Consider the following 16,106-nt stretch of genomic DNA (forward strand, 5'->3'; position numbering starts at 1 on the left):
TTACATTTTGAGCCCAGACTCTTAAGGAAAAACTACGTATAAGCCCACCAGACTCCCTCTGCACTTTATTCGCAAAAAAAGAGACTCCCCCTCTACTAGCAGGAACGTCGATTGGCCCATTGGGAGTGGAGACTTCGGGAACTCTCTCCCGCCATCGCCAACCTCTGAACACGCTCGAAACCTCTCGACCGCCCTTGTCTGACGAACCTTCTCGCTCGCTCGCCACCTCTCCACCTTCCACCGCTTCCCAGCTTTCCAAGCCCTTATAAATGGAAGACACCCTCGCCGTCCGTCGTCATCAAGTCACCTGCTCTCATTGTCACATTCCACAAGGCAACAAATCACGACCCACGAGATCGAAGAGTACACGCCGACACAGAGCGCTTGCGCACACACGGCTAGCGTAGCATCTCAGAGAAGGGCGTCCTCGAGCTCGGTAGCAATGTCGACTCGATGCTTCTTGGCGCTTGGCTGCATTGCCGTGGCGGCAATGTCGCTCGCCGTGGCGCCGGCGGACGGCGCGATCCTCCCTTGGTTCGGGAGCGGAGGCGGCAGTCGTGGATCCCGCGATGACGCGGTGGCATCGCCGCTCCAGGACGTAGCCCTTCTCGCCGACCCGTTCCGGATCCTGGAGCACGTCCCGTTCGGCTTCGACCGCGACGACGTGGCCATGGTGTCCATGGCGCGCGTGGACTGGCGCGAGACCTCCGACTCCCACGAGATCGTCGTCGACGTGCCAGGGATGAGGAAGGAGGACCTAAAGGTGGAGATCGAGGAGAACCGGGTGCTGCGGATCAGCGGCGAGCGGCGGCGGGAGGTGGAAGAACGGAAGGGCGACCACTGGCACCGGGAGGAGCGCTCCTACGGCAAGTTCTGGCGCCAGATGCGCCTCCCCGACAACGCGGACCTCGATTCCATCGCCGCGAGCCTTGACGCCGGCGTCCTCACCGTGCGCTTCCGGAAGCTGGCGCCCGAACAGATCAAGGGCCCGCGCGTGGTTGGCATCGCCGGGGGCGACGATAGCTCCGCTGCCAAGAAGACCATCGGCGACGCCGGTGCCGCTGGAGGCGAAGAGCGCCAGACCAAGAAAGTCGAGCTCTGAATCCTGAACTCTGCACTGCGCAGAGTACCAATGTTCTTACCACTTTCTAGCACGCGCTTGTCAGTTCCGCTTCTCAGTACAGCGTGTGGAAAAATGTGATGTACTATTTTGAATGTAAAAGCGACACTGAGTAGTCGATTCACTCTAGCATGTAAGAGAAGTTCACCGAGGAAATAAGAAACCACAGATCACTTTGTTTTGCCCGTGTTGAGAACATTCATACTTTATTGATTGATTTTTCTCTCATCAATACATTCATTCACACTGAGATATACTATGAATCATCCAGATGGACCAGATCTATACATAACTATGTCTAGACATTATCTGGACTGGATAGAGCGGCAGATTAACAGTGAGATTTGTTTCCACAAGCACAATTTATTTCTTCACCAACAGGAACATAGACAGGACAGAAGGTGGTTCATCCTAGATGACATCCTCGAATATGACCTTTGTGATGTGGCCATCAACTGTTCCAGGTGAGCAATGAGCCGAATAGTAGAAGCTTTTCACAACGTGGAGAAAAGTCTGCCTGGTTTCTCTGTTGATGCCATGGGCACCCTGATGAACACGCCAAGACAGCTCTTGCATCTCCAAATCAACTTGCCGGTCCAAGTCCTCTGTACCCACACTTCCACCATTCTGTTCTCAGAATCGAACATTTTTTTGTTACAGATACCATACAAGTATGCAACGTACACGTATACATGGATTCAGGGTATACGATGCATGTACATACGCACCTGAGCATGAACTTTTGCGGCAAGCTTGCGGCAGATGGAAGAGATGAGCTGCTCGAGCTGGGAGTAGTCCCAAAGGTTCAGTTTCTGCTCGGCGGAGACATGCCTTCCCGAGCAGATCTCGACTGTGCGAACCAGCAGCAGTGCTGTATCCCCGTCAATGGATCGATGGCTCCCATTTGCAGTCCATGCCATGAGCCATTGCTTCCACTGCAGTTACCAAAGAAAAAAGAAGCTCGGCTGCTTCATATCAACATCATAATACCAGCTGTATATATATATCTAAGGGTAGGGTTTGATGAATTTTACAGCTTCACGAAGGCTGCCGGAAGCGTCGTCAAAGGAAACAAGGTCGATAAGCTCTTCAAGGTTCTCCGTTGAATCCTTTGGTCCCCTGCAACTGCAATGCGTGCACACAGCCAGGCACATGTTACATTTTTTATGAAAAAAAATAGGGAAATATTCTCGGCCTCTTATCGAGTGATGCAAGCAGTTGTATATTATTAATTATTAAGAATACCGAATAAATTAGCTTGTAAAGAGGAAAAAGAAAGAAAAAACATCCACGTAGAACACCTCGCGATTGTGGCATCCCCAACTCGTACCGCCAAATCTAGACATATATTCCGTAAAACAAAATTCCGGAGAAGGAAAACTACCAAGCTGTATACCCTGTGTGTCGGAAGCGAGAGGTCACCGCCGCGGCAAGCACCGCCATGCGAGCCCATGCTAGACGTTCTGATGCTCGGCTTGGTTCGAAGATGTTTGCTGCGGCTAAGAAGTAGGTCGTCAGCGCGCAGTGCTCTTTGGAGTCCCACCATACCTCTGCAGGTGGTTCCTGAAATACCACCTGCGCATACAGGCAAAGGCAAGCACTCTTGGAATAAGAATACTTGTCATGTACGTATATATGTGCTAGCTAATTAGTTGAACTTGAGGATAGAGGTGGCAAAAGTGCCTCTACTAACTTTCTGAGGCCATTCCACTCAAGTCGGGCAAGCCTTTGGTATTCTCTGAAATCAGCTTTTGCCATTTTAAGGTACAGGTCATTGCTCACAAGATCCATTCTGAAAAATTGAAGTGTCAGAACCAAGGGTGTGACCAATATTTGGCCACCAGAAATTTCTATTAACGATTGGTCTAGTATCACAAGTTAGCTGAATACTATTACCTATGTCCCAAAATGTGTAGATACATCTGTATCAAGAGACAGGCTTTTTGAGACAGAGAGTGCATATATAGGATGGTAATTACCTGTAGAGGACCTTGGCGATCCAAACATCGGTGCTGCCTTCATACTGATCAAGATACATCCTTGTTTCAATTCGGGGCAAACTTGCTTTCCAGGGGAAGTCCAATGTGTACTCGACCTGTTTTTACAAGTAGTACAAGGCACCATAGAATTGCATATTACTCTGTTGTTTTCTGAAGCTCTAAACAGTAGAAAAAATATTCTATGGTATTTTCAGAATAAGTATGGTAGAAAATATGGGGGGGCTTGGGGGGGGGGGGGGGGGGGGGATAAATAATAGGAAACTTAACTAATGAAAAAAATGGGTCAACCAATACCAGCTCTAGGCAACCTAATGACAGAAAATCAGAATTTGGATGCTATCCAAGCTTGGAAGCAAGTATTATGCTTCTTCCTAATTATGTGACGGAGAATGCTCAAATCTCCTTGAATGAAACAAAGTTTGGATTTGGATTCTGAAGATTTTTTTCATTTCTTTGCAACAAATGTTCCGGCAGCCAAGAGTGATGATATCCATGGCAATGGCTTGGGCAATTTTTATTGTCAATGGTCTGGCTGAATTGCTTACAAATAACTAGAGTTGGTTGGCACATACCTCACCTGGCAGGTCCTTGGTGATGATCCACTTGTCATACAACTTGTTGGAGGCATGTCTCTGTTTGAGAAATGCTCGACAATAGCACCCAGCCCGTGCCAAAACGTCGTCATCACCTGGGAACATGAGCTGAGAAGCACGGTATGTGTTGTACATTGGGGTGACAGATGCGTGGTTGGTCTCCATCTCCATGGAGAAGCAGAAGAACTTGCCGTCCTGCTCGAAGTGCTTAAACACGGCTGCATTATTGTAGATGCACATTAGTCAAAGTAGATCCAACATAACATAGTTGCATGCCAAAGCACCATTTAGATGGAGTAGTTACATGGAGTGACGTCGTAGCCATGCAGAAGGAGCAGACGGAAACCCATGGCCGTGTCATCAATATCCGTGATTGGGCAGTGCACGGTATGAGCTAGTCCCTTCTGAGTCCAGCGGCTGTTCAAAGTGTATACATATAGCTCCTCTCAAACTAGCATCCATGCCTTCCAAATTATTTTAAGTTCTATTTTTTAAAGTTGAACATAAGCGTAAATTCCGCCTGACTAGGTGGGATGTGATAAGTCGTCCTAAGGAGTAAGGAGTAAGGAGCAAGGAGGTCTAGGGGTGGAGGATATAGAGATTAGAAATAAGTGTCTGTTAAGATAATCCCTCTGCTCACTATTATAAGATGTTCCATCTTTTTTCTAGGAGAAAAGTATGTTTTCGGTCCCTCAAGTTCCCCAAAATTATAGATTTTGTCCCTTAAGATTTTTTTTAATAGACATTTGGTCCTTCAAAAGTCTCAATACCAGATAAGTTTGGTCAAAAACCAGATTTTGAGCACGTTGACCCGGTTTGACGGATGAACAGTAAATTCATAAAATAGGAAACAATTTTAAAAAATTCTGAAATTTTATGACAACCAAGATGCTTGGGTGTGCTAGGTGCATGTAAATTTTTGTGGTCAAATAACACCCAAGGAGCTCTAGCAAAAAAACACAAGTTTTGGCTTTTTAAGCCATAATTTGTTTTTTTTTGCCATGGGCTCCTTGAATGTCAAAACACCACACAAATTTTCACACGCCTAGCACACCCAAGCTTCTTGGTTGCCACAAAATTTCAGTTTTTTTGCTATTTTTTGAATTTACTATTCATCGGTCAAACCCGGTCAACATGTTCAAAATCTGGTTTTGGACGAAACTTATCTGGTTTTGAGACTTGAAGGACCAAACGTCTACCAAAAAACCTTGAGGGACCAAATCTATTCTTTTGGGGAACTTGAGAGACAAAAACATATTTTGTTCACTCATTTTGAGAAGAGAAATGTCGTTTTAGTGTGTAGGTAAACCTTGAGCGACCCAATGTCTACCACAAACATCGGATGTAAGTAAACACGTTTAGTGTGTTTGTTCAATCATTTCGGTCTGTATGTATCTCATATTAAAATATCTAAAACATCTTATAATAGTGAACGGAGAGAGTCCTTACTAAGAACAGAGTTTGATAGGACTTGCTAGGAATAAATACCTATAATCTAAAACTCTCGCTGAGGATCAGGCTGAATCAACCAATTCACCCTTCTGGAAAGGTATCATGGGAGTCGAGAATGAATTCGTTTACAAATGGACATTTGTGGTAGGCAATGACCTAATTACTAGGTTCTGAGAAGATGTATGGTTGGGTCATATATATATTTGATAATATCTTATGATACTTTGATGGTTTGGCCAGGCTAATTATTCCCTCTAGTCCGAATTAATTGAGGCAGCCTCTATACAATGTAAGTATTGTATAGAGGCTGCGTCAACTAATTTGGATAGGAGGGAGTAACTAGTTTTATATAGGCCGGACAAGTAGTTAGGCTAAAATCTTGACTGAATGTATTTTAGGACCCAGTTCAAGTTACCTGTAAATAAAATCTAAGCATTGCTCAATTTCAGCTGTGAAGTGGTTTTATATCCCCAGACGCATCAGCCGATCGACCACCCATAGTTGCTCAAAAGTATCCATAGGGTGGCAACAGGGCACTGAAAGAAAATGAATTCATTTGAATGGCAATATTAGTATGGGCCAATACAAAGGGAAAAGTGTGCATTCGTGCTGGTTGTGCAAGAAGTAGTGATTTTACCTCCCCCCTTGAACTTTCTGACGAGATGTTCCAGGAATGCAAGACATTCCTTGTCGCCGGTGTGACTGAGTGCAGCAGCTGTGGCAGCAGGAGAGGAATGAAAGGAGCCGTCTGGAAAACGCAACTCGAGTAGCTTTTCCCAGTCCAGTTGCAAGTCTGCCATTCCTTCCACGCTGAAAAGTAGTGTCGTTGGTACGGCGTGTAGTACATCCAGAGGTATCCTACAATTTGATTCAGATGATTGCTTAGTTCTGGTAGCTCTGAAGATGTGTTTGTGGCAGGTGGCTGCAGCGGCTTTATACCCGGCAGGCGTCCTGGTTGAGGAGTGCGCCGGACTGGTAGGTGCCCCATACCCGGCAGGCGTCTTGGTTGGGACCTCAGGTCTTAGATGTTTAGGTTTGGCTGCGATGTCTGTTTGGTATTAGGCCCAGGCTATCTGCGCCCCTTCATCATTTGAATAGGTGTAGCGACAGATGTTGCTTAGACGGTGGCTTTAGTCTTGCTGTTGTATGGCTTTGTAAGGTTTTGTGATAATAATTAATAAAGTGGCCGTATGCATCGACCAGATGCAGAGGCCGGGGGTCATCCCCCTTTTCTAAAAAAAAAGATGATTGCTTAGTTACATATCAATGTACAAATGAAATCCAGGTTTAGGGGTGTAGGTATGCATACTTAGAGAGCTTTAGATTCCTCTTGGCGTATATCTCTTCCAAAACAGGGTGATTATACGGGATGTCCAAATCTAGGTCCTTGGCCTTCTCTAGGAGGGCTGGGAAGTTAATCTCGAAGCCGGATGGCATCCAGTCTTGTTCCTCTTCTACCAACCTGCTCATATTTTCTTGGATAAATGACACACCTACAACAGAAATGGTCATCTCTAAATTACACATTTGGTCTTTCCTTTAAAAATGAATAAAAGATGTTGAGGGCTTGATATATCTGTTTTTTTAAGCAGGCCAACCCTTTACTTTTCTTTCTGAAAAGGAGAATGACCTCAGTCTCTGCATCGAGCAATGCACGCCCCTTTCTTTTACTAAGCATAACGAAAATACAACAATAGTTTGACAGTCAAGAACGGAGAAAGGGGGGAGAGAGTTCAAACACTGTCAAAGAACCTGTACACTTTCAGCGAAGTGTACTATGGGGTGAAAACCTGACAACACCTTCAAAATACAGACTATAATACAAGGGATGTGGCTAGCTAGGTCTCAGTCGACTAGGACTTAGTGAAGTCTCAGTCAAGTGATATAACATGTAAAAAGGAAAAAAATCTGATTTTTTTTGCATGGATCTGGTAGTTGATTTTGAACAATCCAGTCGATGCACGAGGGGAATTGCGGTCCATCTCCTCCGTCAAGGTTCTTAACAAGGGCGACCAACGCCGTGTCGTAGGCTGAAACATTCATTGACGTCTCAGCATCGCCCAATGACCCAGTGCCATTCTTATGTCATTGGTCATCTGTTGTATCTGGGTTGGTTCATCCTGTAGGAAGTTCTGTTCAGGGTTAGTTCAATAGGTATGTTTGTTAGCTTGTGCGTAATAGTGATTATTCAGCTCAAAATGAGTTACTTCATATGTATATAAGCTCACCGTGTGTCGTGTGTATTCACCACCTTTCCATTCATGCACTTCCGCCTCAGGATATGATGGAGATTTGGTACTTAGCACGAGCCCTGAATATCAAGCATGACAAGTGGAAAAGAACATCCAAGTCATATGGAATATTAAGTTAAAATGATGAACATAAGCACATTATCACTATTAGATGTAGTACGCATGAAGAAATTTCCGGCCTAAATTTCTAGTTCAACATCACTCCAAAGTCCAAACTTTTTTTTTCTTTTTCGAAAAGGGGGTTTACCCCAGCCTCTGCATCAGAAAGATGCATACGGCTCATATTATTAAAAGGATAATCCAGTAACAAAGTCTCCAAGTAACGTGGTGCGAAAATAAACAAAAGCTCAAAAGAGCTAAAAACCAAAGCCACAACCGGCTGGCAAATACAATAGGAGCACTACATGCCTATCCTATTACATGACCGTCATCCAAACCGGTTGAAAATATCCCGAACTACCATCTCCCATCGGGTAGACGCAGTAACCAAACGCTCCCTGGCCTCCGTCGGAGTGAGTAGCGACCACATACGGATGAACGCCGTGGCCCTGAAGATAACCTGCAAAAAGTGAATGTTTGTTGATCTGTTAAAGACTAAATCATTTCTGCAGTTCCATACTGCCCAAAATAAAGCACAAACGCCAACACGAATGTGTCTTGCAGTATCGGAATCGACCCCATCAAGCCATGTTCCAAATAACATGTTGGATAGAGGTGGGCTGATTAATATTAAACGCAATATGAATCGACCGCCACAGAATCTTAGCCAACGGACAATCGAGAAAGAGGTGTTTGATGTTTTTGTTATGATCGCAAAAGCTACACCTAGAAGAGCCCACCCAGTTGCGTTTTGCCAGGTTATCCTTAGTCAAAATGACTTGTTTATGCACAAACCACATAAACACTTTGATTCGTAAGGGAACCTTTACTTTCCAAACGTGTATCGAGGAAGGGATGACGCTAGAGTTTATGACATCCAGATATATTGATTTGACCGAGAACACTCCGTTCTTAGTAAGTTTCCAATACAGCTGATCTGGCTGCTGGGACAGCCGGACTTCCATTAAACGTCTAACAAGATGGAGCCAGGCCTCCCAACGATTTCCAACTAGCGTCCTTCGAAAACTAATATTGAGGGGAGTGGATTGTAAAACAGTTGCAACATACGCTTCTCTACATCGCACAATGTTGTACAAAGTAGGATATTGAAGTCCCCTCAAGGGGGGTCTCCTCAAGCCACGTATCCTCCCAAAACCTCGTAGTAGCACCATTCCCGACAATAAATTTTGTCTTGTTGAAAAAGAATTGTTTGACTCTCATCAAACCCTTCCAAAAAGGTGAGTCGGAAGGCCTCACATTCACCTGGGCCAAGGTTTTAGCATAAAGATACTTATTACGCAAAATCTGTGCCCAAGTAGCCTCCGTCTCAGACGACAGTTTAAATAGCCACTTGCTAAGGAGACATATGTTTTTGACTTCCAGATTTTCAATACCTAAACCCCCTTGGTCCTTCGGCCTACAGATTATATCCCACTTAGCAAGCCTATACTTTCGTTTAAGCTCATCATTCTGCCAAAAGAATCGAGATCGGTAGAAATCTAACCTTTTCCTGACACCCACTGGAACCTCGAAAAAGGATAAGAGAAACATAGGCATACTGGTAAGGACCGAATTAATCAGAATCAATCGTCCTCCGTATGACATGAGCTTCCCTTTCCAACAGCTTAGTTTCTTTTCAAAACGATCCTCGATGCATTTCCACTCAAAGTTAGTCAGCTTACGATGATGAATGGGTATACCTAAGTACGTAAACGGTAATGAACCCAATTCACAGCCGAACAATTGTTTATACGTTTCCTGGTCCTCATTTGCTCTTCCGAAGCAAAACAATTCGCTCTTGTGGAAGTTAATTTTGAGCCCAGACAATTGTTCAAATAAGCATAACAGCAGCTTCATGTTTCTTGCTTTCGCCAAGTCGTGCTCCATAAAGATGATAGTATCATCAGCATACTGAAGAATGGATATCCCTCCGTCAACTAGATGTGGAACCAGGCCACCTACCTGCCCTGCATCCTTTGCCCGACTTATTAAAATAGTCAGCATATCAGCCACTATGTTAAAGAGGATCGGTGACATCGGGTCTCCTTGCCTTAGCCCCTTGTGTGTTTGAAAATAGTGTCCTATGTCGTCATTCACTTTAATCCCTACACTCCCTTTTTGCGTAAAGGAATCAATCTGGTTTCTTCAGGCCGGATCAAAACCTTTCATACGCAAAGCTTGTTGAAGGAAAGGCCATTTAACTTTATCATATGCTTTTTCAAAATCCACTTTAAAAACTACGCCATCAAGTTTTTTTGAGTGGATTTTATGGAGCGTTTCATGCAAGACAACAACCCCTTCAAGGATATTTCTATCAGGCATGAAAGCAGTCTGGGACGGATGAACTACAGAGTGCGCAATCTGCGTAAGTCTGTTCGCCCCGACCTTGGTGAAGATTTTGAAACTCACATTAAGCAAACATATAGGCCTGAACTGCTCAATGCGAACAACCTCTGTCTTCTTAGGAAGAAGAGTTATCGTTCCAAAATTCAGCTTAAACAACTGAAGCTGTCCCTCAAAAAACTCCTGAAACATGGGCATCAAATCTTCCTTAATAAAATGCCAGCACTTTTTGTAGAACTCCGCCGGAAACCCATCCGGTCCTGAAGCCTTGTTATTCTCCATTTGTGCAATGGCCTCAAACATCTCTTTCTCCGAGAAAGGAGCAGTCAGGAGCTCATTCTCGGCAGTCTCAAGTTGAGGAACATCCTCAGCCCTAGACTCATCTAACGACACAAAATTCTCTTCCGGAGGACCAAAAAACTACTTATAATAATTGGTAATGTAGACTTTCAGATTGTCTTGACCAACTATCGTCCCTTCGTCTTGTTCTAGTTGGAAAATTCTCTTTTTATGATGCTTCCCATTAGCAATCATATGAAAGAATTGAGTATTATCCTCGCCTTGTACTATTTTGCGAACCTTAATCGCAACGCCCACTTCAATTCCTCCTCGCGAAGAAGCTTTTTAAGTCGCATCTCCGCCTCTATCTTTGTTTCCAACTCACTGGAATCCAAGATAGAAGTTTCTGCTTTAACTTCAAGGTTTTGAATAAGTAGAAGAAGTCTCTCCTTCTCCGCCTTATAAATCCCATGCATGTGCTTAGCCCATCCACGAAGGAACCTTCGGAGATGACGAATCTTGCATTGCCATCGCTCGATGGGTGTCCTTCCTCCTGAGTCTTTAGCCCACTCCCGAGCTAACAACTCGAGGAACCCTTCTCTTTCAAACCAAGCAAGTTCAAACAAGAAAATGTTCTTGTTCCCACAAAAGTTTGAACTCCGGAGTCGACTAGTAATGGTGTATGATCAGAGACACCTCGTGTCAATGCCTGCACTATTACCAAAGGAAACTTCTATTCCCATTCGACACTTGCTAGGACACGGTCAAGTTTCTCAAACGTCGGTACCGGTAACGAATTAGCCCAAGTGAATTTCCTACCCGAGAGCTCTATCTCTCTGAGATCCAAGCTTTCGATAATAGTGTTAAACATAAACGACCATCTGCCGTCAAAATTGTCATTATTCGTTTCCTCTTTTCTTCGGATAATGTTGAAATCCCCCCCCCCCCCCACTAAGAGAGGAAGCTGTTTGTTACCACAAACACGAACCAGATCCACCAAAAAATCTGGCTTGAGCTCTGGTTGCGCAGCTCCGTAAACCGCCACCAAAGCCCAATCAAACCCATCTGCCTTAGTTCTAACTCGAAACTTGACAGCAAACTCCCCCAAAACTACACTCCGAACTTCCAACGTTTCGCACTTAACCCCAAGTAAAACCCCACCGGATCTTCCTCGAGGGGGGAGGCAATGCCAGTCAAAATCTACCCCCCCCCCCCCGGACAAAGTGGCAAGAAATTGTGAAGTGAAGTTGCTTCTTCCAGTCCCAGACAATGCAATAAAATCCAAATGATGTTCAAGAGAAGCATCCGCTAGAAACCTTCTTTTAGCCAAGTCTCTAAGACCTCTACTATTCCAGAAAATGCCTCTCATAATTCATCATGAAATTTTTTGGCAGTACGTATCCTAGCACTCCTACGCGCTGCCGAGGCTGGATAAACCTTCTGTTTCCACGTCCGTTTTGGCTTAATGTGACCATCAGCCTGATCACCACCCTCATTCTCTGCTTCTAGCACCAAGGGCTCATCTACATGAAGAAACGTCTCAGGATTGGTGTCCTCCTTCGTCTCGGGTAATGCAGGGTCAAGATCGGCACACAAGCCATCAAGAACCCTAACCCCAAGCGCATCTATCTCCGAGTCGTTCATAGGTTTAACTGCAGCAATGTGACGAATCATATCTACCGCACGTTCAGCTTCCAAATGAAGAATGTCGTTAACCGACCTAGATATCTCAATATCATTATTACCAAGTGAAACTCCTATTTGATTTGCATTATGAATAATTTCATCATTAGTAAAATGCAAAATGGAATTCGACTTATTAACAGACATACCGGTGGAGATCTCGACGTCACGCAACTTGGCAGCCCTCAAAGCACACCTGAGCTGCATGTCATCAACGTCAGGCTGCTCCTGCAGCCTCCCGCTGACCCGCCTCCCCTGGGAGACAGGATCCGGGATACCGCCAAAGGCGATGACCTCCTTGCGTGAAGCTCTGCTAGGGGAAAGGCCTCCTGCCCGTCCCCCAACAGCGGCGCCCCGGGCCGTAGCCACCGGGGCAGGAGAACAAAACGGCGACGACTCCCACGGCCTGTCCACGGGCGACCCGCCAACCGCAGGGACCGGGGAAACCCTCGCGCGGTGCTCCGGAGAGGAAGCCGGTGAGACGGCCGCGTCACCCGACCCTCCCACCGCAACGGGGCACGGAGTGACGGCGGCCTCCTACACGGCCACACCTCCGCCCGCGCGCGGTGACGTGGAGATGAATGCCGAGCCCGCCGTGGGCGCCGCCGCCGTCAGCATCACAGGGGACCGGGCCTCCTGCCCGCATGCCCCACCCATACCCGCCGGAGAGCCCAAGGAGCCCCTAGCCACCGTGCAGGCCTTGGGCCCCCTCGAGGTCGGTGCAGACATAGCACAAGAGGGCGGGTCCTCCCGACCGCCCATATCCGCCGAAGCGTCCAGCGAGGCCGTCACCTCCATCCTAGGCAACAGAGATGAAGGAGGAGTAACATGAACCTGCTGTCCAGTGGTTCCTCCCGGTCCGTCAAAGATCAAAACAGAGTCATGCCCCGTAATCACCGGCGGCAAAATGTTCGGACGGATCATCCATATCCACGCGATCACTCCAAAGACGAGAAGGCGCTGAAAAAGTTCCTACGGATCCAAGCTGCAACATATTAGACGGAACAGTCGGTGATTTCCCCTGAGCAGACTCTCCTGCCTTAGTCGAATCCATAGGCCCGGAAGCCTTGTCACCATCATTTTGTGCACTACAACCCTGGTTCCCAGGAGCACCTCCCCCCTCAGAAGTATCCATATGATGAATCTCCTCAAATTCCTGAAACAGATCAGGGTCCTCATATTCGACATCCAACATATAAGCAATGCCCTCGTAAGTCCATCTTACCACATCTGGTAGGAACTCGATGTTAGCCACACTAACCAGCAAGCGCGCCACACCATGAGCACGCGTGAAGGGCATATCCACCTGCTCCGTCTTACCGAGCAAGGATCCCAGGCTCCATGTGACCAAGAAGTTATCCAGAGGTTCAGATGGCCCCCCCGAAAAACGAACCCAAATCTGAGTCAGCGGCATACCCTGAGGCTCCTTCTTTTTCCACTCATCGAACTGTAACACAAAACTTGTGCTGGTAACTCTACTCATGCCAAACTTGAGAATCCTCTTCTGATCCTCCTTAGATGGAAAGTCCACTTTGAAAGTCTGTTCTGATAACTTCACAAGAGACCAGTTAAAGTTCCCCGGTGCCAACTCCCGCAACTGCTGAATAATCTGAGCTTCAGTGAGAGGTCCATTAACCACCTTAACCACCCCAGGGAAGGAGGTTTCAATGGCAGGAGCCACCGGAGCCACACTTGGTGTCTCAAAAAACATCAACTCAGAACAACAAAGCCCATAGATGTTAACCGTCGGTTTGGGCCCAAGAAGAAGCGGACACTCCGCCGCCACATGTTTCGGTTTCTGACAAATATCACATAACTCAGCAGAGCAATCAACCATAAAGTGTCCCGTCTCACCACACCGGTAACAGAGCAGCTTTTTCTTCTTAGTCGCCCATTTGGACGGCTTGTCACCCCCGGCCTTCTTCGAACCTTTGTCGGAAGCAGCATCATCAGGCTGAGTGGTCACCGGTACTGCCACATCGGCGAGGGCCCGAACCGTCTCCACCACAGCCTGAGTAAGACCAGCATCATCGGTGGACATCTCCTCAAGTGTCGTGACCTGCCCTGAGGCAACGGGCAGGTTGCGCGGAGGAGGAGGCCGCCGGTGACCACCACGACCACCTCGGTAGCGTCCCCGGAATCGATTATTCGGGCCAACCGCACCCTCAACAAAATTCCCCGGTGGTCCTTGAAACCCTCGACCGGTAGCACCGTGATCATTCCAACCATAGCCCCGCCCACCATCGGTGGACGACGAACCGCGATGAAAGCCATGTCCGTAAGCGTTGTAGCCATCATCACCCCACTGACCACAGGGGGGGTGGGTTGCGGCTGTCACCTGCAAATGCGCCCGAACCACGGCCACCTACGCCATTGGCAGCACCACCCCGCCCGCCAGCCATCTGTCTAGGCCAACGCTGCGGCAGAGGGGGCGCAACTGCTGGCGGCGGCTGCGCCGCAGCCCTGGCAGCAGGAACCGCAGCCCGCGCTGGCGCCACAGCAGCCGGCACAGCCGTAGTCTGGGCCCCCGACGCCGCTTGAGTCTTCGCCGATGGCTGAGCCTTGGGCGGCATCTCGTTCTCGCCTGCCGTCGTCACAAGCGTGCCAGAGTCGCCCGATGCCCGCCTCGCTCGTCCACGCACAGCCGAAGGAAAACCGATCCGTCCGCGGCGGTGAACCCTAGCGATAACAACGTTTCGGCAGAGAGGACCCAAACGTGCATGCGACTACACGCCGACCGATGCGATCTCATGCACGTAAGCCTCACAGCCCGTTCGACGCCAGCCGGTTTTGCCTGGGCCTTTAGCCCCGCTAATCCTGGCCCGCCCACTTCCAAATCTCCCTCACCCGACGGCCCAGACGCTAGTGCACCCGCACAGAGGCCCACCTTCTCTAGTCCGTCAGGTCCCAGCAGATCGTTCAAACGCAAGATCCGCTCCGCCCGAATCACGCACGAACGGTCGGTCACCGGCTCCGGCGCCTGCGCCACCGGCGGCCGCCGTGCTTTCTTCTTCTTCCGCGTGACAAGAGACCAATTTTTTGGCAAAAAGTCTGACAACACTACCAGTTCTCGCATTACCTTAGGAATTGGACCGCTCCACGGCTTCATGGCCGGTCTAGAAGTTTGAGATGATGAGCGCCGCCGTTCGGTCTTGATCTTAGGCTCCGGCGACGAACCAGCGATCTGCAAGGCCAGGGGAACTCCGGCATTCTTCATGGGGATATGGCCCTGGACCTGCTCCTCCTCGTCATCACTCTCCAGAAGCGCCCAAAACCGCCCTCCCGGTCTTGCATGAACCATCGGCTCCGTCCTCCAGTGACTTCGGTTGTACATCCACCTGCATACATTCTCCAACGACCACTTCATAAAAATCGAGAATGAATCTAAAACCAACCTCAATCTTGCCGCCGTCCGGGAGATAATCGCCAGCGAGGACGTCGTTCTCCAGATCAAGGAGAGCCATCCATCGCGAGCGCGGAGTAAATCGAAGACGCCCTTCGATCCAAATGACAGGATCTTTCCCGTCGGAGAAAAACGCCCGCCACTGCACCCATCGCGCCTCCACCCGTCCGATCTCACCGCGCGGCAGATCGCCACGAGCGCCACCCGATCCCGTCGGCTCCTCCTTTCCGCCCAACGACGCCGCCGCTAGGGTAATAGGAGACACCGGATGGATCTGATGTGTAGCTGCACGGCCGCCGGGACGGGATTGAAGAGCCAGCGGCGGTAGTCCGGCCGCCTCTGGTGGCCTCGTCTCCGCCTCCCGGTCGTCTCGATTCATAGAACCTTAGGGGGCTTGTTTGGTTTTAAAATCGAAGGATCAAATCTACACTAATCAACAACAAGTTAAGGAACGGAATATGTATTGTTGTTTTGATAGATCATGATTACCACATCGTCGACGCTGAGAGTGTAGGTGCAGGGAAAGTTGTTGCCATGGCTCGGCCGTCGGCTGGTTGAGCACCAGAACATGTCGGACTGCAGCGGTAAACGTCGCCATATCCTTCGACTCTCCGGCCCCTGCTCCCTTTTGTGGCAACCTTTCTGGATGTTGGCTTGTCGCTATCGTTAAGGAATAGGAAATCTTTGATAGCTCCATGGTACCGCTTGTTTCTAAATCGAGATAGCTATCATGCATCCTCATCAAGCTTGTCAACCCCTAATTTAGTACTCTACAAGAACATATATGTTTCGTTTCGAGGTATATCTCGTACAAGAATCTTACACAGGACCAACGGACAAATGCACCGATCACGTCAGAAACGATGCTCGTTTTCCTTTAAA

The 16,106-nt window shown here is 48.0% G+C and overlaps 1 protein-coding gene and 1 pseudogene across 1 annotated transcript; one reads left to right on the plus strand and one right to left on the minus strand.

The window, feature by feature from the left end:
* The first annotated feature begins 306 nt into the window (after positions 1–306).
* On the plus strand, positions 307–1,305 carry LOC125541771 (23.2 kDa heat shock protein-like). Its single transcript, XM_048705105.1, has one exon. The coding sequence runs from the start codon at positions 443–445 to the stop codon at positions 1,100–1,102; it is 660 nt and encodes a 219-aa protein (XP_048561062.1). The 5' UTR covers positions 307–442; the 3' UTR covers positions 1,103–1,305.
* Positions 1,306–1,531: 226 nt separating this feature from the next.
* On the minus strand, positions 1,532–15,822 carry LOC125541772 (annotated as a pseudogene).
* Positions 15,823–16,106: the final 284 nt, after the last annotated feature.

The sequence above is a fragment of the Triticum urartu genome, chromosome 2 (genome assembly GCF_003073215.2).
Source record: "Triticum urartu cultivar G1812 chromosome 2, Tu2.1, whole genome shotgun sequence".
Taxonomy (NCBI): Eukaryota; Viridiplantae; Streptophyta; class Magnoliopsida; order Poales; family Poaceae; genus Triticum; species Triticum urartu.

Bases quoted from the DNA above. Each gene is read 5' to 3' on its own strand.
- LOC125541771 (XM_048705105.1), top strand. From the start codon at position 443: ATGTCGACTCGATGCTTCTTGGCGCTTGGCTGCATTGCCGTGGCGGCA.